The sequence below is a fragment of the Pseudonaja textilis genome, chromosome Z, assembly GCF_049901715.1.
Source record: "Pseudonaja textilis isolate UNSWEBS1 chromosome Z, rPseTex1.2, whole genome shotgun sequence".
In the NCBI taxonomy this organism is placed as follows: Eukaryota; Metazoa; Chordata; class Lepidosauria; order Squamata; family Elapidae; genus Pseudonaja; species Pseudonaja textilis.
The window spans coordinates 23,399,157-23,422,346 of NC_142008.1; the positions used below are offsets into that span (position 1 = coordinate 23,399,157).

The following is a 23,190-nucleotide window of genomic DNA, read 5'->3' on the forward strand; positions in this document are numbered from 1 at the left end:
ATGTTAATGCTAGGCAGTTTCCTTCTTAGTTTAGTTCACAAACCATCCTCATCATCTACTCATAATAGAAACTGTAGTTAGTATCAGTTATAGTTAAGTCATAACACTTGAGGAAAAGGAAGCATGAGTGCCTAAGTAAATGGAATATCTAGTGTTATACTCAAAAGAGTACAGATTGTACAAGAGTTTTATATTTTCATTGGATGCCATAGCAGAAAACTGCATCTCCCTACTCAAAAGAGAACATTTTTATGCACTGTTCTGTTAAGATAAAATGATCCATGTTTTACAATGTGCAGGAAATAAAGGTAAATAATTGTAAAAAAAAAGAAAAAGAAAACATAGGGCATAAAAAAGAAGGTCTCAGTAAATGTATAGTGTACATAAAAAGTCTACAACCCTGTTAAAATGCCAAGTTTTTGAGATGTAAAAAAATCAGACAAATATAAAACACTTCAGAATTTTTTCCACCTTTAATATAACATATAAGCTATACAGTTCAGTTGAAACAAACTGAAATATTTTAGGGGGAGATAACAATAAAAACACATAATAACATAGTTGCATAAGTGTGCACCCTCTTGTAAGTAGGGATGTGATTGTATTCAGAATTAACCAGTCATATTCAAATTAATGTTAAATAGTAGTCAGTACACACCTGCCATCAATTAAAGTGACACTGATAAAGCCCATATTAAGTTTGGTGTGCTAGTTGGATTTTTCTGACAGTTACTCAGTTACTACAAAAGCCATGGTCATTACGGAGCTTACAAAGCATCAAAGCGATCTCATTGTTGAAAAGTATCAGTCAAGTTAAGGGCACCAAAATTTTCCAAGGCATTGGATATACCAAACAGTCATCAACAAGTGGAGAAAATATGGCACAACAGTGACATTACAAAGAACTGGATTTTCCTCCAAAATTCATAGAAAAACAAAAAGAAAATTGGTCCAAGAAGCTGCCAGGAGGCCTACAGCAACTGAGAAGGAGCTGCAAGAATTTTTAGTAAGTACTGATTGTGTACCACATGTGACAACAACGTCTCGCATTCTTCATATATCTTCATATATCTGGGCTGTGGAATAAGGAGGCAAGAAGGCAAAGAAAATCATTGTAAATTTTTTGTAAAAACCTACATCAAGTCTGACAAATTCATGTGGGAAAATGTATTATGGTGATAAGACCAAGGTTGAACTTTCAGGCCATTATTCCATAAGTCGGATTGGCACAAAAGAGCACTGCAAATCATCAAAAGTAGACCACACCCACAATAAAACAGCAGTGGCAGCAGTATGTTTTGTGGCTGTTTTTCGTCAGCTGGAATTGGGGCTTTTGTCAAGGTGTAGGAAATCATGAACAGTTCTAAATATGAGTCAATTTGGCACAAAACCTTCAGGACTCTGCTATAATACTGAAGATGATTAGGAATTTTGCCTTTCAACATGACAGTGACCCAAAGCATACCTCCAAATCAACAAAAGAATGGATTCATCAGAAGAAGACGTAAGTTTTGGAATGGCCCAGCCAGAGCCCAGACCTGAATCCAATTGAAAGTCTGTAGGATAACCTAAAGAGAAGATACCCTCACAATCTGACAGATTTGGACTTCTTTTTGCAAGGAAGAATGAGCAAAGATTCCTAAGGGAAGATGTGCTATGCTGATAGGCTCCTACCGCAAAAGACTGAATGTTGTATTAAAATCAAAAGATACTTCACCAAAGCTTAATGATGGGAACACTTACATAACCATATTATTGTATGGTTTTTTTGTTATTTCTCCTCTAATTCTATTCTATCCTATCCTATCCTCTAAAATATTTTAGTTTGTTTTTCAATTTAATTGTAAAACTTATATGTTATATTAAAGATGAAAAATTCTGAAGTGATTTATCTTAATCTGATTTTTTTTTACATCTCAAAAAATTCAACTTTTAAGAGGGATATGTAGTATATACCTGAGGACTCCAACCTTGGCAACTTTAAGATTTGTGGACTTCAACTCCCAGAAGAAGTCCACAAGTCTTGAAGTCCACAAGTCTTAAAGTAGCCAAGGTTGGAGACCCCTGGTATATACCATATTTTATGTACTTTAACAAATGCCAAAATGTAAGTTGTTGAACAAGTAGATTTCTTAGTTCTGGGACAATTGGTTTAACCAGGTAGCTGGGCATATAAAATCTATCAGGTTAATAATATTTTGCTTTTTCTTAAGGGAATTAAAATAGGTAAATAGAGAGCATAGTCTATGTTTCTGTTTCTTGTCAGCTTATCCTATGATTGATGAACATGAAATCATTCTTACATTATCTGCTACTTACTTTCAGTTTATTTGATAGAAAAGTCATTAGTCAGTATAGCAATTTTACCTTCAGCAGCCAAAGCTCTGAATTACTTTTGAGCCAATGATTATCAGCCTAGCCTTACCAGAATGGTCTTCACTGAGGGTGGCCAAAGACAATATAAGGAGGCAAAATGACTTTTATACACTTATTTATGCTACAACTATTTTTGAGTGGCTTTGGGGGATTTCAGTTATTTGTTGAAGCAGATACTACAACAAATATTGTTTCAGTTGGCCTTCCCATAGTTGTACTAATCGATCTATGTGTCTATAAAATTGGAGAAGAACTTTTTTTCCAATGCAATTCCCAATCAGCTTTGCTAATTTGAAAATGAGGTGGGAGAGGGCCATTTAATTTGCATGGAAATCATTTAAAGATGTGTCTTGATAGAGCATAGATTTGTTCCTCTGTAGTTTTACAAATGTTATTGAAGAATGAAATAATTCTGCTATGGTGAGAAATTACATGGAGAGAAATTTATTTCTCCTTCAACATATAGTCATTAGAACCAGATTGCTTTAATTATTTGAGTTATCCAAGGAAGTTCGACAAAGGATAAAATATTACTTTCTGTAATACTATATAAGTATTTGTAATGTTTCATAGCTCTCTTCTGGTTTTAATGGTTGCATAGATCTCAGTTGTATCCTTCAGTAAGCAAGATGGACAACTCCCATTGCTTGAAGTCAAATAGTCTGACTTCATTTATCTCACTGTGATCATGAGGTTTCTTCTAATGAGGCGCTGGCTATTACAAATCCATCCAATTATCTGAAGTTCAATGATTTCAGTGCAGAAAATTGGTCATGTTCCAATTACTGAACCATGTAAACATTCCAGTATGTATTTGGTTAAATTACTTTCATACTGTGTTTGTAGGGAAAAGATACTCCCAAGTGCACTGATTTAAAAAAGAAAAACACAAATCATTATTGAACATTTTTGTTAATCAGACTCCTCAACTGACCTTGACCTCTTATTCAGAACTATAGGAAACAATATTTCTCATAATGGCTGTTCATGCATCTGTGGTGTTCATTGTTGTATGGCTATGTGGGATATCTGACACAAGCTGTTTTTAAATAAATTGGTCATGTACCATCCTCATGCACCAGAAAGTTCAAAGGGGTATGTTAATGCACAATAAAAATTGTATGACTGAAGGCCAAGCTCTTGATACTATAGACTTGAGACAGTACATGTATGTGTGGCATATTTGTTAAATTTATTTTATTAATTTATCTTGCCAATTAGACCAGATATCTCTTCCCATTCAACTGTTGGGCTTCATCAGTATGTCACTTAGTTTAGTCTAGATATTCAGTCCAACTAAATTTAATTTCCTTCAAAGAAGTGGTCTCATTTGAAAAAATACAGGTGGTCTTAAACTTATGACCATAATTGAGCCCCAAATTTCGGTTTCTAAATGAGATGTTTTTAAGTGACCTTTTCTCCATTTTTTGATTGTTCTTGCCATAATTGTTGAATGAATCTTTGCAGCTATTCAGTAGGTAACACAATTGTTAAAGGAACCTGACTTCTCCATTGATTTTGCTTTTCAGAAGGTCACGAAAAGTAGATCACATGACCCGAGGATGCTGCAACCATCATAAATCCATGCAAATTTTGATCACATGACTATGGGAATGCTGCAATGGTCATATGAAAAGTTGTCAAAAGTCATTTTTTTAGTGCCATAACTTGAAACAATCACTAAATGAACAGTTATAAGTCAAAGTCTACCTGTACTTTGTAATTCATATGCAAGTAGAATACTTATAAATATTCAATTCACCAACTTAATATTTAGGAAACAAAAACTTTGGAGGTTTTCCACTCTATAGCCATTCACACAACCCAGAATTCTTGGAAATCTGACTTAACCATAAATAAACAGGTGTTGATATTTTATTCAGCTCATCCTGCTAGCAAGAATGCATGATTTGCTTACCTTTCTGCCTGAAGCAGTAAATCTGCTTGCTTCTCTAAGATGGAAGACTCCTAAGCCAAGTATGCATTTATTCCAGCTTAATAATAGATAAATAAGTCAGAGTTCTCAACTTATATATAGCATTAATTGAACCACAGAGTTGTCCAGTTTTTTCTGCTATGGTATCACTGAAGTGAGAAGGGTTATATATAGTGTTTATTAACAGAACAATAGTAATTCATGACCATCCCAGAATTCACAAATTTTCTATGTATAAAGCTGGTCCAACTGCTTTTCAGTATAGGAGAATAAGTGATTTCAGTAAAAAATATTGTTGAAATCTATTGCCAGAGATTATTTCTTTTGAATTTGAAGCATTTATTCAATGTTTTCTTTTTTTGCAGAGTTCGAACATTGATTGAAGAAGGTTATGATGACAAAATTGTGATTGCTCATGATATTCACACAAAACATAGACTAAAGAAATATGGTGGCCATGGCTATTCTCATATTCTTGAAAATATTGTTCCGAAAATGCTCATGAGAAGAATATCTCAAAATAAAATTGATAAGTTATTGCTAGAAAATCCCAAACAGTGGCTAACTTTTAAATAAGAAAACTGTGGTTCTGTTTCTTTCAGTGAATGTAAAAAAAAGAATTGAAATTCTTCTTGGATTGAGAAAAATATAATTGTATTTTTGGAGTACAGAATAAGAAAATAAGATTTGTAATGCCTGAACCCCAACTTTTTGATTGTATGATTGCAATGTAAAACAACTTCAAAATAGATGTATTTCTGGGGGGAAATGTGTTTAATGAAATGTTAATATGAAGATAGAGCGTACCATGTGAATGAATCAAAATTACTTTTTAATGGCCTTGTATGGAATTAATTGGATGGAAAACATCCATTTGAATTAATCAGAATGAGGGACAGTCATGATCTAAGTCACAACTGAATGTAAATGCCATTGTGTTGTGTGTAAAATCCTTGATAAAACTACTACAAAGTGTTATCCTAACATGAAATGCATTGTATATCCAGCAATAAATGCTTCCTTGCCTCATGTTATACTGTACATGCCTATTTAGAGATTCATTTGAGCAAAGCACGTATATAAAAAACTTAAAATGTGAGTTCGGCCTTTCCATTTGCAAAATGCAACACTCAGCATTGCATTTCAAGGTGCAGTTGATACTTTTGCTTTCCTGAAAAGCAGCCTCTCTGCATAGTTCCACCTACTTTTCTGAAACATAATTCTTCTATGGCTTGAAATATTGACAATTTGGATATAATCTTCCTGTTTTGCTGTGAGTATGTTTGAATTGCATATCTTCTCCAACTAAGTGAAGTTATGAGATTCAGAACTGAATGTCAGAATTATTTTCATGGGGGTCTTTTGGGGGTTTTTTTGGAAGCAGTTCTTGGTATGGCAAACTGAAAAGTAAATAATGTCTGTATCAATGACATTATCAAGAAAATTTCAATAGGATTATCAAAGTAATCTTTCAAGATCTATTGATATGTTATGAAATTCTTTTAATGCAACATAGTGTGAATAATGACATTTGGCCCTTTTAAGGGAGTTTTGCCAAGTAAATAGGAATTTGCCAGGTAATCACCAGGATCAGAGAGGACGGGAGGGAGAGAAAAGGAAGGGAGATAGGTTGTAGGAATCAAAATCTAATATTCAAGTGAAGTTAAGAGATGCTAAGTTGCACAAACAAATACATAGGATTGCAAGTTTAAATGTATGGTTATGAAGAAAAAGAAGAGTGAATTCAAACTAACTTCTGAAAATATATATGGAATATATTGGATTGTACATAAATAAATTCCATTTCACTGGAGATGTTCTTGATGTGGTGATCCTAAATATATTAATAGGACAGATTTTTAAATTGATTTTGGCAAAAATTACTTTCTTGAAAGTGCATTGAAGAATAGATATAACAAACATATCAGGAATTTACTTTAAGGTGCTCAAAAGCCAGTTTGGTATAGCAAATAAAGGTGCCAGACTAGAAATCGGAGACCGTGAGTTCTCGTCTTGTCTTAGATACAAAACCAATTGGGTGACCTTGGGCCAAGCCATCTCTCAGACCTAGTGAGAAGGAAATGAAAAGCCACTTCCAAAACATACTGCCAATAAAATAGCAATGACTTGTCTGTATAGTTACCAGGAATCAAGATTGATTTAAAGTATCTTCATAAACAGATTTATAGAGCCTATTTATTTAGTCACAGCAGCATCTGGGCAGACTTTGTCTGGGTTTCAAAACTAAGAATTATTATTTAGCACTTCAATAGGAGATTAATAAGGAATTCCAGGGCTGCTGAAAACAGAGTAACAAGAGTTTGAAGGGACCTTGGAGGTCTTCTAGTCCAATGACAGGAAACCCTATACCATTTCAGAAAAATGTTTATTCAATCTTTTCTTTAAAATCTCCAGTGTTGGAGCAGCCATGGTTTCTGGAGGCAACTCATTCAGTGATTAATTGTTCGGAATTTCTACGAGAAATTCAGGAAATTTCTCTTTAGATCTAGGTTGTTTCTCTGCCTGATTAGTTTCCATCTATTGCTTATCAGGTAATTTGGAGAATAAATTGATCCCCTCACTCTTGTGGCAGCTCCTCAAATATTGAAACACTGCTATCATGTCATTCCTAGTCCTTCTTTTCATCTCTTCAAGTATCTGAGAAGAAGGCATGACTGTCATGCTCTTGCTGAAGAAAATTGCATGGATAGAGGACTCAATTTTTGACTTTTTCAAATAATATCCTATATAAAATCATTAAATATATGGAAAATTGTTTATGGAATATAACTGAAATAGCTCATTGAGTTCATTCCACAAAAATAGGCTTAAATGTACCATATTTGAAAATCTCTTTACACATATTTTACACATCGTATTTCATATTCTCTGAATACCTGTTTGCATTGGATTGATAACGAAACATCACATGTACAAGTTTAGCATCTTAAAATATGCACTCCTGTACATAAATACTCAGAAGTAAGTCCTATTTGAATCACTGGGGTTAAATTGTGATTAAGTCAGTAAACAAGTCTAGAAGTCTCATAACTGAGTTCAGAGCCTAATTATAGACAATGTTTTTAATATATAAAATCTTAACATTTAAATTAAACAAAAGAAAATAATTAGAAACGTACTGGATTATTTGCTGGAGATTCATTTTTTAGATGACCTTACTTTATGAAATGTATTATATAGTATTAACACAGATTGGGAGCAAGATTATTATTATAAGATCATTATAAACTATTATAACACCTGACAAATCTTCAGGTCACTCCCAAAGATACTTGATAGCATCATGGAGTTTGTGTGGTATTTCTTTTGATACAACAGAACAACAAAATACTACGTATGAACTACTGTTAAAGCAATTTACTTCTGAGCAGATTTGCATAGGATTGTGCCGCAAGCTGCTGCCCCCCCGTTTATCTAGCTAACTGTAGGTGGGATGCTTCCTGAAGTGCTAAACTGTACCGAATTAGCCTGCGCAAATTAGATTTTAAAAGCCCATCTAATCAGTTCTATCCATAACTACCTATATTATGTCACTGCTCCACCACTGGGATGAAGTTTGCATACGACTGTAATTGTAAATTGAATTGTAAATGGCATGCAGGATGAGATTTGTAGAAAAGAGCGAACTTAAAAGTGTTGAAGAAAGCTATTAAATTCTTAGGAATTGACAAGATGCAGCTAGAAAAACTGAAATTTTTTTCACACTGTTGTAACTATGATGCTGCCCAACATAATGATTCAACATTTAACTCGTGCCAAACTGCTGCTCCTTGGTATCTACATCATAAATCCTATCCCTTTTAATTTCTTATAAAGAGTAATCATATTCTTAATAAATATTAGAAATAATACTGCCAACACTCCTAGCCCCAGAATATATCATATTCTTAATAAAATATTAGAAATAATACTGCCAACACTCCTAACCCCAGAATATATGCCATTTTTAATTTCATATTTTGTTTTCACGGAATGCAATTGTTTTATTATTGTTTCTGTCTCTTGCTTTGCATACAGAAATCTGCCCAATGACTTCATGTTCATATTTGTGGACTGTTCTTACTCTGTTCAACTAAATGGGACAATCCTCCTGGTTCTAGGGGGTGGGATATGCCTGTAAGGAATTATATAATATTAACACTTGCATAATATTGAAGCAATAACAGAAAATGAGACAATTGTGCTGTAGTTGTATTTTCATCTAAGTGCAACAACAATAGAGCTAAGCTTTGAAGGAGCCCTGTTTCCTATTTCTAGATAGCCAAGGAACCAAAACATTAGGCAAATATATCCCTTGGAAGGAACAGCAGAATTTCCCTTTACAGCTTCCTTTCATCAAAAAAACATTCCTAACCAGATACTCAGAATTGGCTCATAGTTAGCAGATAAGTCAGAAGCACCAAAGCTGATGGATGAAGAAAAGCAGCATGAAATCATAGCACACCAAGGATATTACATATGCTGAAGAAATAATTTGGTGTTTTTTTTTTCTTTCTCTCTATAAAAAATTGTGATTTATATAGAACTTCATTCACATGAACATTAACAACAAGGACTATTTTGCTTTGGTGATAGTAGATCACACACCTCTTACACTTGTTCTATTTTTTTAAACATCTTTCTCTGGGTTGTACAGATATGGGTTAGGTAGCATTTGGCTTCACTCCTTGAGAGTCTACGACCAATATCCCTTGGAATTTCTTGATCCTTTTATTTTGCCAAGAGAATTGATCATTAGGTCAATTATTTTGTATTTAATATCAGTCAGCATAAATTATAAATCCAGAAAATGTGCTGTATTTGTTGTTGTTTCCTCCATGTGCTTTTCCACCATCTAATTTTATATAGACTTCATCTCCCGGTTCCAAATGTAGGACCACGCTGTTGCTGGCATAATCATAGTTTTGATCTGCATCTTGTGCAATGGCACTAGCTCGCACCTATATAAAATACAGAAAAAAAGACTGTTCATAATTTTAGTACTTGTCAACACTCAGGAATGAAACTGTATGTTCACTTACAAGTTCCAACGTATATTTTTGGTATTTTTTCCCTTTACTACTGCAGTCAACATTTCACAAATGAGTCAGTTTTAACTGTAGTAACGCCTAGTACAATAACCAACAAATAATTTTTTATCTGAATATTGCAGGTTCTATCCCTAAACAGAAGTAATTAACATATCTGAAATCCTTTTAAACTCATAAACTATGTTCTGCATGGACATTACCCCATTTAGTTTCATATGACCTGCTGAGAAGTGTGAGTTGTAACAATGAGCTGGATTCAAAATAATTACTCCAAATCTCTAACCAGCTATTTTAGTGAACTGCCAATTTTAATCTCTTTTCCCAATCTGACATTCTTTAAATATATTTGGGTTTTGCAAACTCAACACTTTTACAAGTTTCATTGGATTTTTCATGGAAGTTCCAAATGATGTGTAATATATGGTTCTTGAAATAATGATATCATATGATATGGAAAATTATAATGCAAAGCTGTTTCATTATTACATTATTTCACTAGAAATAATCTGACTGATTTTTTTCACCTGATAAAACTAGAGTTGTATCAATATGATACTGTATATGATTCCTATCAGTTCTATATCCAAATCAGGCCTTGTGGATAAAACAAAGCATGCAAGATTATAGAAGTGTGAAGACAATCAGCTTTGGATTGCTTTGGATGCTTTTAGATCTGAGTCAAAAAACTTTTAATGCTCTTCAATAAAAAAAAGATCAAATTGAAATATGGATCATCTGAAAAAGCAATGAATGTTAAAATCACAAAGCAACTATCACTATTTTTAATATTAAAAGATTTTCAGTAAATTAATCTTGAAATAAATATTGTATAGGCTTTAGATTCTAGTCATATACAATTATTAAAGCCTTTAAACTCAAGGTTTGTTTTAAAATATAAATCATATTGCATTAACTATACTTAACAAATAAGATCTTTGAAGCTGCTAATACTTCTGATATCAGCTCAGCATATAACCAAACAAGAATTACAGCAGATTGTTTATATGTACTTTAGATGCACAAATAACTATTTTAACCTTCGATTATCATTTTTGCAGTGTATTTATGGTTTTATCCTATTCTTTAATAGATCTGTGATTAATGGTTTTGGGTGTCTGAACTAAAAAAAATAGTTCAAAACCTGATATACACTCTTGTGGATATTTTTGGAATTGGAAGAAGGACAATATGTCAAAAATGCCAATACATGCCTTTCAGAAGTATAAATGATAGGTTTTCAAATTAAATGTTTATATGTATCCCCATGTTAGTACAGAAATCTTTACAATGTATGAGTTTCTACCATGCAAGAGCACACAGTGGATTAGAAAGCTTAGAAATCACAGAAGCAGGAGAAAAAAAAACTCTTCTGCGTTGCATGCTTCAAGGCGGCTTATAAGATTTGCAATTACCTTGAATATGTTCCAATTAAGCTGCCATAATGTAAAGTAATATCCAAGCAATACAATTTTTGATTCATTGCTTCAGAAATAATTTACTATTTATTGAGGTGATCTGTCTTGACTACTTTTCAATCAATAAATATCACAAGGGATATTTCCTAAAAATGAAGAAGCTGAGAATGGCTGAGAACCTTACAATATCAATGCTTGAAATGCACATCCTTTGGATCTATGCTTTTTCTGAGGTAATAATTCTTAATAATAAAGAGGAAGATGATACCTTTTGGTGTATGTGAATGATTATTGCAACGTGAGGTGAAATAGTGCTTACATTTCATTAGGTTTAAGTATTTAAATTATATTCAAACTCCATGTGCTTCATCTAAATATATGTTGGAATTGCATAATGCTTGATATTACAGCTGATAATATTGCTGCTTTTATCATGTGACATAAACTCTACCTTTAGCATTAAATATTTTAGCTTTATACATTATGAGAAAATGGACAGATATCTCAGAAATGCATAGTATTACTTACTGTACACTATCTACTATCATAGAATAGATACTATAATAAGAGAACTGAGAAAAAACAGTCCAAACAATGCAATAGCTTTCTATTTAGCTACTGGGCCTTGCATCTGCATTAACCTGAATCCCATACTGTGTACTATCTTTATAGCTTTTTCTCTTTTGTTTTGTTGTTGTGGGTAGACAGCATAATCTCTTTTTAAAACCTATAAGGACAGCCCCAGAAGAATATTCCAAGCTGTATTGCTGTACATGTTAAAGGCATCTCCAAATTAAAACAATGTGGTGTACATTACATAAGTTCATGACTGCTCACCTCATTGGGCTATAAAGGTATACAGGGACAGTCAAACTGCAAACAAACTAATTATGTTGTTGTCTCAGCAGTTCTATATTTATGCTAACTATTAAGGAAAGCAATAAGCTATGTGGGAACCTTTAAATATTCAATATGTTTCTCTTAAATATTTTCTTCTTTACAAGTCACATATAATTCAGGACTGATATTTTTCTCCTTGCTATGCAATCTATAACACTTTGACCTCTTAAAAAGATAATCTGTCCACCCTACCAATAATTTCTAAAGAAAATTCAATTTTTACAGTTCATTAGCTATCAATGCTATAAGATCAAATCATTGCCCTTAGAATATCAATGGATTACAGCTAGTCACTAATATTAAAAAAAATGGTTTAAGGATTGCTTATGCCTGCATAAATATGAACTGAATTCAGTACTAGCAAGATCAATATTTGCGTGTTTGTTTGGTGACTGAATTAATTTATAAATGTCTGGAGCTATAGACTTAGTCTATTTTCAAGCTAATATGAACATTTGTTTTCATACAATATGCCATGCACTAGATTTTGTTTTATTTTTATTTTGGTCAAATTTTAAATAGAAAAAAGTTTTCTTTGTAATCTGATATAAATGTGAGAACTGTACATTAACCATTATAATTAATGTAAACCAATATATGGTATTTTTCAGTGAGACTTTATTTTATTTTATTATTATGTGTATACTTCCATAATTTTATTTTTCATGTATTACTCAAGCTATATACACAAGGTTAAAAGCCATGTATGATTAATTTATCATCCTCTGATGACCCCATCTGTAATATGCAGTCAATCCAAAATTGAGGTGATTAAAAAGTGCTCCTCTGGGCATAGTACATTGGTATTCTGCAAAAAAAAAAAAACCTTCAGTAATTTCCTATTTCATTATTCTTCTTTTCAGGAAAAGGGTACCTTCCAATTTCCATATTTGAGTTTTTGCAAGATACAGGTTAAATGCAGGAAAATCACTCTCTGTTCTAGCTATAATTTTAACACAAATGCATAAACAAAAAGCAAATATGAATTATTTCTGGTTTCTCTTAATCTAGAAATGGCGATAAGAGAGAAAATAGCCATTTGTTTTCAGTACAACAGTTCACACAGTTTGCTTACCTGAACTCTTAAGTGTAAAACTCTGTAGTATTTCCTGATAAGGATTGTGAAATCAGCATATTCAGTAGATTAAGACAAGTGTTACAAGTTGGCATTATGTCATCAACTTATAATTTTACTTTGACTTTCAAGTAATTATTTGGACATTCACTTTTCAAGTTCATTTTCATCATAAACCATTGCATTTTTGTGGGAACAAATCCATCTAGGCATGAATACTGTTTTTTTTCTTAGCATATAATTATCAATCACGCTTACACAGACATTAATGAATACAAACAATTAGCATATAGATGACATCTATAAAGTTATATGCAATCATTATTGTCCATGTAAGTAAGATATATAGAGGTAACACAACCATAGTATGATTAAAATTTATGATTACTAGGTTCCATTTTATGAACTTTTCATGATCTTTAGTATCAGGAGAGGAGTTCTGCTTTGACTTTTACCAAAAACTTTGGGAAAGCAGAACAATTATACCTTCTTTAGAAAGTCTAAAGAACACAGCACAAAACCTGATTTCTAACAAAACTCTGACAAAATAAGACCAAAAGATTCAATAAATCAAATGGAGATTGTCCATTTAAAATAATTGGGCCTGTTTAATTATATTTTAGCATTGATATCACTATGTCTATTTCAAATCTAGTATAGTCAGTAAGTTAGAACTAAACTTATAAATGCCAATTCTCAGTGCACTTATTTGCAATCCCAAAGGGAACTATGGTTCAATAAGCATGTACAGATATTGCATTATGGTATTCTAAAATGTTGAGTTAATTTTATGCTTATAAAACTGGGAATAATTCTCTCAACTTCCCAAGTTTCTCCAGACTTTCATTTCATTTTTGTCTTTTCCATTTCTTTTGCGCTTACTGGTCCCTTAGCCTAAAAACTCCCCAAAGTGCGCTGAAGCCTAAACGCTGGTAGAACATCCACCCACCCATCCCCATATACACACACGGGTCGCTTCCCTTCTTCACCCAATTTTTTCGTGCCTGATATACATAGGTTTGCCGGAGACTCCTTCGAAAACGCTCAGGTGTGAGTGGAGTGAATCCTGGGCGCAAGGGAGTTCTACCAGAAACTGGCCTTTGAAGGGGAGAGATTTGACGTCTGCTGCACTACATTCATCTCAAAAAGTCTATTTCCTCCCCCAACCCTCTGATAAATGATAAAAGCCCCTGGGAGCATTTGGAACTAATAAAGGGCTCTTTGTTTCCAGTCTGGGCCGCCGCGCCAGGAGGCCCTTGGGAAAAGAAAAGCGAGGCGCGGTTGAAAGAAGCCGCTCGACCCGCCGAGCGCAGCCTTTTGCCTCTCGCTAGCTGGGTTGTCTTGCTACCATTTCTCCTCTCCTCCTAAGCCTCCTCCAACGAGCCGGGGCTTCTAGCCAAGCTTCGCCCGCGCTTCGTGCAGATTTGGGGAAGAGACGGCTTCTTGGATAGTGAAACCGCTATCGCAAGGAAGAGGAGGAGGGCGCTCCTAGAAGGCCCAGTTGAAACAGGCGCTCCTGGTTTCCTTCTCCCTCCATAGTTGTGTGGTATTGTAGCAACTTCTCCGTTGTCGTGCATATAAGACGGTTTTTCCTGCATGTGGCGATGCTTCTGAAGTTACAGCCCCACACCTAGACCTTTAAGGTTTCCCCTCGCCTGCTTCCTATGAGAAGGTGGATCGCCCACTTGCCCGCTCAACCTCAAGGGAAGGATGTTTCCCTTTCCACTGGCTCACTCTTTCCCGCGCCCATCTCCAGATTGCCCCATTTTTCCACGCAACAGCAAATGCTCCCCGGCAGGGCCCAACGCCCCGTCCCGCCTTACACCCCATCTACTTAAACCCTGGTTAGACTACCTTCCCTATGTCTGCCCCACCCCGCAATAAGACTCCTAAGATTTTCCCTTCCCGCTTGCTCGTCTCAGAAAACAATTTAAAATGCGCACAATTTAAATCATTCACCCCAAGACTCCCTCCACGCCAGGTGTCCAAGAGCCGGTGTCTTCCATCAGAAAAAGGAGCGTACTGAAAGCGAAGAACCGCTTCTAGGCCCACTTGCTCTGGGCGTAATGCCAGGTGACTCACGGATCAACAAGGCGGAGCCCTTCAATCGGTGCCCTCCGGACGCTACACCCCCGTAATGCCTGGCATGGGCAACAGACACCCTGCTTTGGGAATGGGGCGTAATGTGATACAGCTGCCTACATCTTTCGCTCTTGGAGATCTGGAAGACAGCCAGAAGGTTGGGGGAAGCCCAAGTCACAAGTAGGCAGCAAGTAAGCAGCAAACTTTACTTCGCTATTCACACACAAACAGTGAAGCCCGATTAAAGTCCCAGACCCATTCCCGTGTACACCTATTCCCATGTATAATTATTCCCGTGTACACGACCATTAGCGATAGCTGCGCAGTGTTCTCACACACCGTTAACAGCCGGCTATCCAAATAAGGATTTGTGAAACTTAACATTTTTTTTTCATTTTTAAAAAGGTGTGCGTGCGTATTTGTAATTTCCCAAAAGAAAGAATATATCCCTGCCTCCAAGATAACTAGTAGTCAAAAATCAAGAAATCTCAATTATTCGCTGCCTTGTTGATAAAACGCTGCTGTTCTGAACCGAGCAATCAAAAGCAGCAGCAGCTAGAACCGAGGTAGGAGAGGGGTTGTTTTTTTCTGTCCTGAGGCCACAACCGAATTAATGTTTATTAACATTTTCACCGAAGGACTGAGTTGCTACCAAGGCCTGCCCTCATAGTCTGATTTGGTAGGTAACCTCGATTTGGGTCCTTTAGTGCGCCACCTTCCCAAGTCCCCCCTTGCCAGCCTAAACCCCTACCAAGATACTGCCAATTACAGTGCCCACAGGGCCTCCTCTTCCGAATTACCTTCCAGTTTCCTCAGGGCCATAGCTCTGTTAGCCACGCGAGCATCTATCCTGGGGCTTTCTCTTTAAGACTCACCTCTTCGGAAGTGTGCAAAAATCCACAAAGGATTGTACCTTCCTGTGCCTGCAGAGAGGAACCTAGTTTTGTTCTCACTGGATCTTCAGCTTCCAAAGCTATTTTTATTTTCCTGAAGGGTCTCCTAACACTTACAGGTCGAACTCTGTGTCTGTTAAGAGGTTTTTTTTTTCCCCCGTTGTTTTTTTTTTTTTTTTGATCTGCTTTCTCTAGCCGAAGTCGGCCAGAGGCAGCTGCTGTGCGAGACGTAAATGCAACCTGCAGAAGTCCAACCAATGCAGCTATCTACCCCGCGCGGGGCAAGCGACAGTAGTTGGATTTTTGCCTCTCCAGGAAGAACTTTAGGCGAGAAAATTAGAATCTCTCCCCCCACCCTCCCCGCTCCGCCGGGGCTTATTTCTGCGCCCTGGAGCTCTCCCCGGTCCCACCTGATTATTCTTGCAAAGGTCAGCCCACATGCTGGTGCCGTCGCCGCCCCGCATGAGCACGTGGTAGGTGAAGAAGTAGATGCCCGGGATGGAACAGGTGAACTTGCCGGTCGTCGGGTCGTAATGGTTCCCCAGGTTGGTGACGACGTCGTCGAACTTCAGGACCTCGTAACCCTCGTGCTGGCGCTTCAGGCCCGCGTAGAACGCGATCTTGGGCACCGTGCTGTAAGTGGCGGCGCTAATCGCCCCGGCCGCGTTCAGGCCAGGCGCTCCGGCCGGCCCAGGTAGACCCTGGCGCCCGGGCTCGCCTTTGTCTCCTGGCGGGCCCACCGGCCCCGGCGGACCTGGTTCCCCCGGGGGCCCCCGAGGCCCGGCTTTACCCGGCCGTCCGGCCTCACCCTTGGGCCCTTGGATGAAGGTGGGCAGCGACTGCATGAGGCCGCGATCGGGCGTGGCCGCCGTGCTGGGAACCTTGGTTCCGCCGTAGGGGTCGCAGACCATGCGGCAGGTGCCCAGCATTTCGTAGTGCGCCGATGTTCCCGCCGAACTCACCAACACCGGGATGAGGATGACCAGCAGAAGCACCATGACCACCCCTAGCGCACCGGCTGCGATCAGCCGGCGCCTGCTGCCCACCAGGCGGCTCAGCGCAGGGCGATCCTCTTGCCTGCTTTTGGACAAAATCTTGATGGTGGGTCGGGAACCTCTTCCAGCCGAAATCACCGCGGGGTAGCCTCCCCGCGTCCGTGGGGCCTTGTCGCCCTCTTCCTCCCGTCGACCGGGAGGGGCACGCGGGCTGATCTCCTTCGCCAGATCCCGAAGCTCCGGGAGCCTTGCTCCGCGCTGCTGTCGTGGATGGCTTGGCTTTCCGTCTGGGGCACCTGTGGCTGCCGCTGCTTGTTAGGCTGAGTGGAGTCGCTCACACTTTTATGCTGCGGCTGGCAATCGACTTTTTTTTTCCCGTCTATGCCAGCTCGAATCAACTTCCCTTCTGCTCCTCCCGGTCGCTTCTTTTGCAGTCTTCTCGCGCGGGTCGCGCCCCCCCTCTTTTCTTCCCTCCCTTCTTTTATTTCTTTTTTTTCTTTCTTTCATTCATTCATTCATTATTACTCTTCTGCAGCGACACCAAATCTCCGAGGGCAGCGGGGAGAAGAGCGCGTGGGAGCCTGGGAGATTCCTGCTCTCCACTCGTGCCGGGAGAAGGAAGGAAACGGAGGTTCCTCTTCAAGCCCTTGCCGGCTCGCTCCTTCACCGATACTGCTGGAGGGTCCCCAGTCGGGAAGCCCCGCGCGCTGGAACGGAACACAGCGACGAGCGCACGCAGCCCGCTACCGCGACAAGAGGAGGCTGCTGAAGGCGCGGGGGTAATTTATAAGCACCCAAAGGCGCAGGGGAAAGAGGAGTTGCTTTGGCATCTCATCCCAGCATCTGCTGCGCTCAGCCCACTCACCGAGAGTTTGGCATCTCTGACAAGTATGGGGAAATGTTTTCCTCCCCTCTCCTTTTTCTCTGCCTCCCCCTCCCTGTTCATCCCTTCTCACTGAGCAATGAAATGGGGAGCTTTCCTCTTGCCCGTTCCTAAATGATGTGGCCGTTTTCTTGCTGGAGTAGCTCATGGAAAGTAGAGAGATCCACTTAGGACTTTGATCCTGAATATAAAGGTCAACGCTGCTCCTTATTTAATGGTTCCCCCAGTGGCCTCTGTCTGTCATGTGAAATATCACTTTGAATACTAGGGTTGTGTATTGCAATTCACCTGACAACCCAGTGTGCGCATACACACACACACACACACACAGACACACACACACTCTGCTGTTTCTTGAAGTAACCCATGATTTAAAGCACACAGAAAATCTCATTTCTTGCTTTCTTGCTCTTTTTTCTGGAAATCACAGCCCCCCTTCCCATATTCAATAAATTTTTGAAGCCATGATAGATGTTGCTTCCTGGATTCCTCTTTATTTAAACAGGCTTTCTAGACCATCCCGGTGGTAGAGCTGAGTGTGTTTTCCTGGCATGGTAAACATGTATCACCACATCATTTCTTCCTATCTCTGGAGCAGGGAGTATATTGAGCTTCTTCCAGATGCAAGGCAGAAGAAGGCCACCTTAAACCACACAAACAATTGATTGTAAATTATGCTTCTACATTCAGGCTCAATTGCATGTCAGTTCAATGATGGGTGACATTTGCCTGTCAATATGGAGATGATGGTTTGAAAGAGTGGGAGAAATTAGAAGCAAGGTAAGAATCTGAAATAAGCAAAAGTAGTGTGAAAGTGGGGAAAAAACAGTAGCATCACACCTGGTGCGTGTTGACTAAGAAGCTGTGATCTTGTCCAAGTTGTTGCATTGCACAAATCTCTTCTTTACACACCTCCTTACACTTCAACTCCCCATTTTCTCTCTTTGTTTCCACAAGACAATAAGGTCAAAGAGGCAGACAGCAGGAAATATCTATTGATCCTTCCTTTTAAGCAGAAATGTCAGCAGCTTCTTGCATTTTTCCTAAAGAGAATCAAAAGATGAAGAAGTGTGTGACCAATGCAGGCCATAGAAATGGGTTGACCCAACCCCTTATCTCAACAGCATGCTGATAAAAAAAAGGGAAAAAGGTCTGATTTCTTCACTTGTAAATATTCTTGCCAGTTCTCTTGTTCTGATTTTTGTCAGAGTTCAACCTTTTATGATGTCTGTATCTCACAAACACACAGCCCAGTTGGCAGATCCCTTGGCCTTCAGTGCCCCCCCCCTCACTGGCACATCTTGAAAGAAAGATTGGGGAGAGAAATGTTACTAATGCTATATCAGTTTCTCCCAAGAGGAAAACATTTTGAAGCATTTAGTCTTTGTAAGGAAAGGAATAACAGATCTCAAACATGCATTCAGTTTTCCATAGTATTCACATGGTGTTTTCATAATATTAAAGTTGGTTATAAGTCTTCCACCTTCTATGTGCTGAAATGAATATACCCATCGATTGTGGATTTCTGGTTAGCTAAAAAGAAGCACTTTCTAATGGGGATGGGGGAAGGTTTCCCAAATGCAAAGAAATAGTGATAGAAAAAGGAAACTCTAATAAGATATGCTTCCCAGAAAGAAGACAGATTAATAAGGACAGGCGGAATAGGTGATTGGATGGGGGACGAAAAGAATGGAATACACAGAAAAAGCAGGACAATTGTCTGACTAACCCTGGTTACACTGTGCTGCCACATTTTGCTGCAGCTCTTATTTGTCTTCTTTACAGTAATACCAATCTGTAAAAGTTGGAATGGCCCTATATACATCATGCCCATGTTGCCTTAGGAAACTTTAATGAGGCTCAGACAGTTTGATAGATGTCTGTGCCTATACACTGGTTTATAACCTACTTGTTCGGGTTAAACATAGAGAAACTCAGCCAATATTATCCCCTGTTATTTCTGCCTTAAGTGCTAGGGCTGTTGCAAATTCTGGTCTCTTCTTTGCTTCACCTGCCAGTCTGAAGAAACCACCCAAGCCCATTTGGTAGTATACGTAAAGTAAAAGGTAAAGGTTCCCCTCACACGTGTGTGCTAGCCATTTCCAGCTCTAAGGGACAGTGCTCATGTCCGTTACAAAGCCAAAGAGCCAGCGCTGTCCAAAGACATCCCCATGAATGTGGCTGGCATAACAAAATGCCGAAGGTGCAGGGAACACTGTTACTGTCCCAACAAAATGGTTCCTATTTTTCTACTTGCATTTTTACATGCTTTTGAACTGCTAGGTTGGCAGAAGCTGGAACAAGTAACAGGAGCTCACTCTGTTACACGGCGCTAAGGATTCAAACCACTGAACTGCTGACATTTCTGATTGACAAACTCAGCATTTTAATACTGAGCCACCGCGTCCCTAGTATATGTAAAGCAAAGTGCAAAATTCAGGATTTATTCACCTCTTTGCTAGAACAAACAATAACTTCCAAATCCATCTTTAATTAGGAAGCCAAAATGACTGGTTAAAAAATTATAATGAACAATCTGTAGAGGGAACCTCTGTAGACACGAGCCAAATAGGAGTGATTTGTATTAAGCCATAATTCATAATGATTGTTTAGCTGTGAATGCAGCTAATATTTTAAAAATAGTGATGATCTGGATAATGATGATGATGATGATAAACTACCAGACAACAGATTTTCCTCCTGTCAATAAATTTTCTCTCTTTAAAGTCATACAACTCTTTTTTAGCAGTTCCATTAGCAATGAAGCTCTCAGTCAAGCTATTCCTGTAGGTTTGAGACAGATGCCCCATTTTTTTCAAATTCTGTTATTACCAAGGTAGGAAATGCATGCAGTGTGTGTGGTTCATTGAAATCTTTCAATCTGTTTATCAGCAGTTGATGTAGAAGATGTTTGTATTTCCTACTGTATAATAAGAAAAGTGTGGATGCCATGCCATGCTTCCATTCCACAGCTCCACTGCTCTCCCAAAAGGATGGGAGAGGAACATTTTGGGAAAACATTTTGCTATCCAGATCAGTTCAGACCATTTTCAAGCCTGGTCTTTCTTTTCTGAGTTTCTCCATGCATTGCATACCAAATTTGTCTCATTGTGCTCAGTTTTTTGTGAATTAATTTATTGATGAACAAAGATATGAAAATCTGGCCCCATTATATTATTTCTTTTCAACATTCTGTTGCATTAGAAAGAATACAAATCACAATCTCTTAAATTGGACTAATATATTACCCTGAAAGGTAAGAAAATCTGACTATAGGTCAGATATACTCTATGTGTGAGATCACACTTCTTAAAATACAGAATGTATTCTAATCTGGGATGTATTATCACATATCTTCTTGTCTGTAGCTGTTGTTATCTGACAGTGGAAAGGGGTAGAGTACTATGGTTCTTATTTTAATGTTGTAAGCTGCCCCAAGTCATCTATAGATGAGCTAGACGGCCATACAAATTTAATAAATAATCAAACAAACAAATAAGGGCCATAGTGAGGTGTGCAGTTGTCCAGACAGCCACTAAAAGGACACAAGTAAAGTGATTTTTTAAAAATATGTCCATTGCCATCTAAGGCAGGGGTCGCCAACCTTTTGGACTTCAGGGACCACCAAACTCATAATTTTAAATCCCGCAAACCACTAATATGAATTTTGACTGACAGTGGCTTGCTGATGTTTTCCCAGGGTCTCTGCAGAAAGCAGCAAAGACCCTAGGAAAATCCCCCAAAAAGTCTGCAGGAAAATTCCCCACCCCATTTTCCTACCTATCAATCTTTCTTCATTTGGGATCACAGGATACTGTCTCCAGCTCTGTTCTCAGGAGGAGAGAGAGAAAGAGATCTTTGGCTTCATACAAGGAAAACAGCAGAAGCAGCAGAAGTCTTTCTTTCTCTCTCCCAAACTCTGCCAGAAATGAGTCTTTGCCAGCGCAGCCTCTTGGAGCAGGATGCCTTGCAGGATCCCAAAGACTCATTTCTGGCAGAGTTTGGGGAAGAGAAAGAAAGACTTGCTTCTTTCTTGGATGCAGCCAAAAGCAGAAGAAAAAAAAACTGGAAAGAAACAGCCCAGTAGCCAGGCCAGGTGCGTGAGCATGTGGGGCAAATTCCCCCCTCCACCCTTTCCCCCAGTCCCCTCACTACCTCGTGTTGTTCGCAATGCAAGCAATACAATTTAGAAATTGCCACATTTTCTCCTGCTATTTGCTCAAAACTGGAAACATTCATTGACTAGATTTTGGGGGTAAAATGAGATGGTTGTATGCCAATAATTAAATACTTATTTGCAGCAATTTTGATAGAAAATGTATAGCTTTGTTTGTCTTTAATGAAATTTAAATAAAATGTGGCAATTTCTAAATGTAATTATACTGTATAGTTAAAAATTAGTGTCACCAATTTTAAGTAGATTTGTATCATAGTAACCATGTTATAAAACTTTTAAATAACTTTTAACAATCTGTGAAAGAAGATTGTAAATAAGTACATGATAATAAAATGTAATGCAAAAATGTAATGCAAATGTAATGAATGAAATACTGATAATTGGGACTGAACTGACAGCCATTCATAAAATGAGGATTGGATTTTAAAGGCAAATATACTGTACTTGTACTGATTAACTGATTTGCATATATAAGACGATTTTAAAAACCTAAACAATTTATTTGATCAAGCTTTGTTAATTTTGTCTCTGAAGTTTGTGTATTTCATTTCACTTTAAGGAATCAATTCATTCCTCAGCCTCTAATAATGGATATACATGTATATCTTTCTATGTGTCTGCCATTTAGGACAACTCTTGAGAAATCTGATTAGTAGATTGTAGTCTACTATGAATGTGATCATCTTGATTTTAAAAATCTTTTAAACAACAAAATAACTATTGTTCCCATCCTAACCCTAACCCACAGTTAAAGAGCTATTTTTTCTACTTTGACAACTTGGTATAAGGAAAGGAGATGAACATTTTAAAATACTTTCCTAAGCGGACCCCAAAATAGTGCAATGTTGCTTTCCTTCCTTCTGTTTAATCTTTAAAACAGTTCTCTGAGGTAGGTTAGTCTGATAGATAGAAAGTAACTGTAGTTTATGTGATGACAGCAGGAATCCCAATTTATGGGAGAAGTACTTCAGATATAATTTTGATTCTTTCATACATATTAGACTTTTTGCAGCCCCTTTTACAATTACCTTCTGATCTTATGTCTACAAGTCCTTTCACCTTCTTTGATATCTATAATCTTTTCTCTTAGCTTTTGATAAAATACTTCATTTATTAGGAAATGTTTTATCCTGCATATCAGTTCTGGACATCTATGGAGTGATTTCCCTTTTAAAAGGCTTTTATCTTTCAAATTTCGTCATGCTAATTATCAGTATTCAAAGAAATCAGTCAAACTTTACGATAATTTCTTGGTTTAACATGCTGTCAGGGACCAAGATAAATCAACTTTATATTTCCCTATGTTCTTATTTTCAGAATCCCTCTTCTATGATCTTGTTTCCTAAGGATGCTAGGCATTTCAAGAACATCAGGAACAGTGCAAATGTCCTTTTATGTTTTGTGGAA

The 23,190-nt window shown here is 37.8% G+C and overlaps 2 protein-coding genes across 6 annotated transcripts in view; one reads left to right on the top strand and one right to left on the bottom strand.

The window, feature by feature from the left end:
* PTER (phosphotriesterase related) overlaps positions 1-6,305 on the top strand; it is a 52,577-nt gene extending 46,272 nt beyond the window's left edge. For both annotated transcript variants that reach the window (XM_026716127.2, XM_087915897.1), the window contains exon 5: positions 4,678-6,305. In XM_026716127.2, the coding sequence (XP_026571912.1) occupies positions 4,678-4,888 (211 nt within the window). In that variant the 3' untranslated portion in view covers positions 4,889-6,305. The remainder of the gene's footprint in view (positions 1-4,677) is intronic.
* On the bottom strand, positions 460-17,026 carry C1QL3 (complement C1q like 3). 4 transcript variants are annotated; one of them, XR_015740008.1, is made up of 3 exons: positions 16,139-16,819; positions 8,921-9,273; positions 460-1,076 (listed from the first exon to the last, which is right to left on the bottom strand). XR_015740008.1 is itself a non-coding variant. In XM_087915898.1 (3 exons), the coding sequence occupies exons 1-2, from the start codon at positions 16,724-16,726 to the stop codon at positions 14,759-14,761; spliced, it is 804 nt and encodes a 267-aa protein (XP_087772024.1). In that variant the 5' UTR covers positions 16,727-16,819; the 3' UTR covers positions 9,151-9,273; positions 14,713-14,758. The 4 variants fall into 4 exon arrangements, 2 of the variants coding, with proteins under 2 accessions (XP_026571911.1, XP_087772024.1); XR_015740009.1 differs by lacking the exon at positions 460-1,076 and adding an exon at positions 14,697-14,974 and having other exon boundaries at positions 4,982-9,273; positions 16,139-17,026; XM_087915898.1 differs by lacking the exon at positions 460-1,076 and adding an exon at positions 14,713-14,974 and having other exon boundaries at positions 9,151-9,273.
* Positions 17,027-23,190: the final 6,164 nt, after the last annotated feature.

Bases quoted from the DNA above. Each gene is read 5' to 3' on its own strand.
- C1QL3 (XM_087915898.1), bottom strand. From the start codon at position 16,726: ATGGTGCTTCTGCTGGTCATCCTCATCCCGGTGTTGGTGAGTTCGGCG. The intron at 14,975-16,138 runs GTGGGACCGGGG...GCTGTCTTCCAG, and splicing joins ACCTTTGCAAGAATAATCAG to ATCTCCAAGAGCGAAAGATG.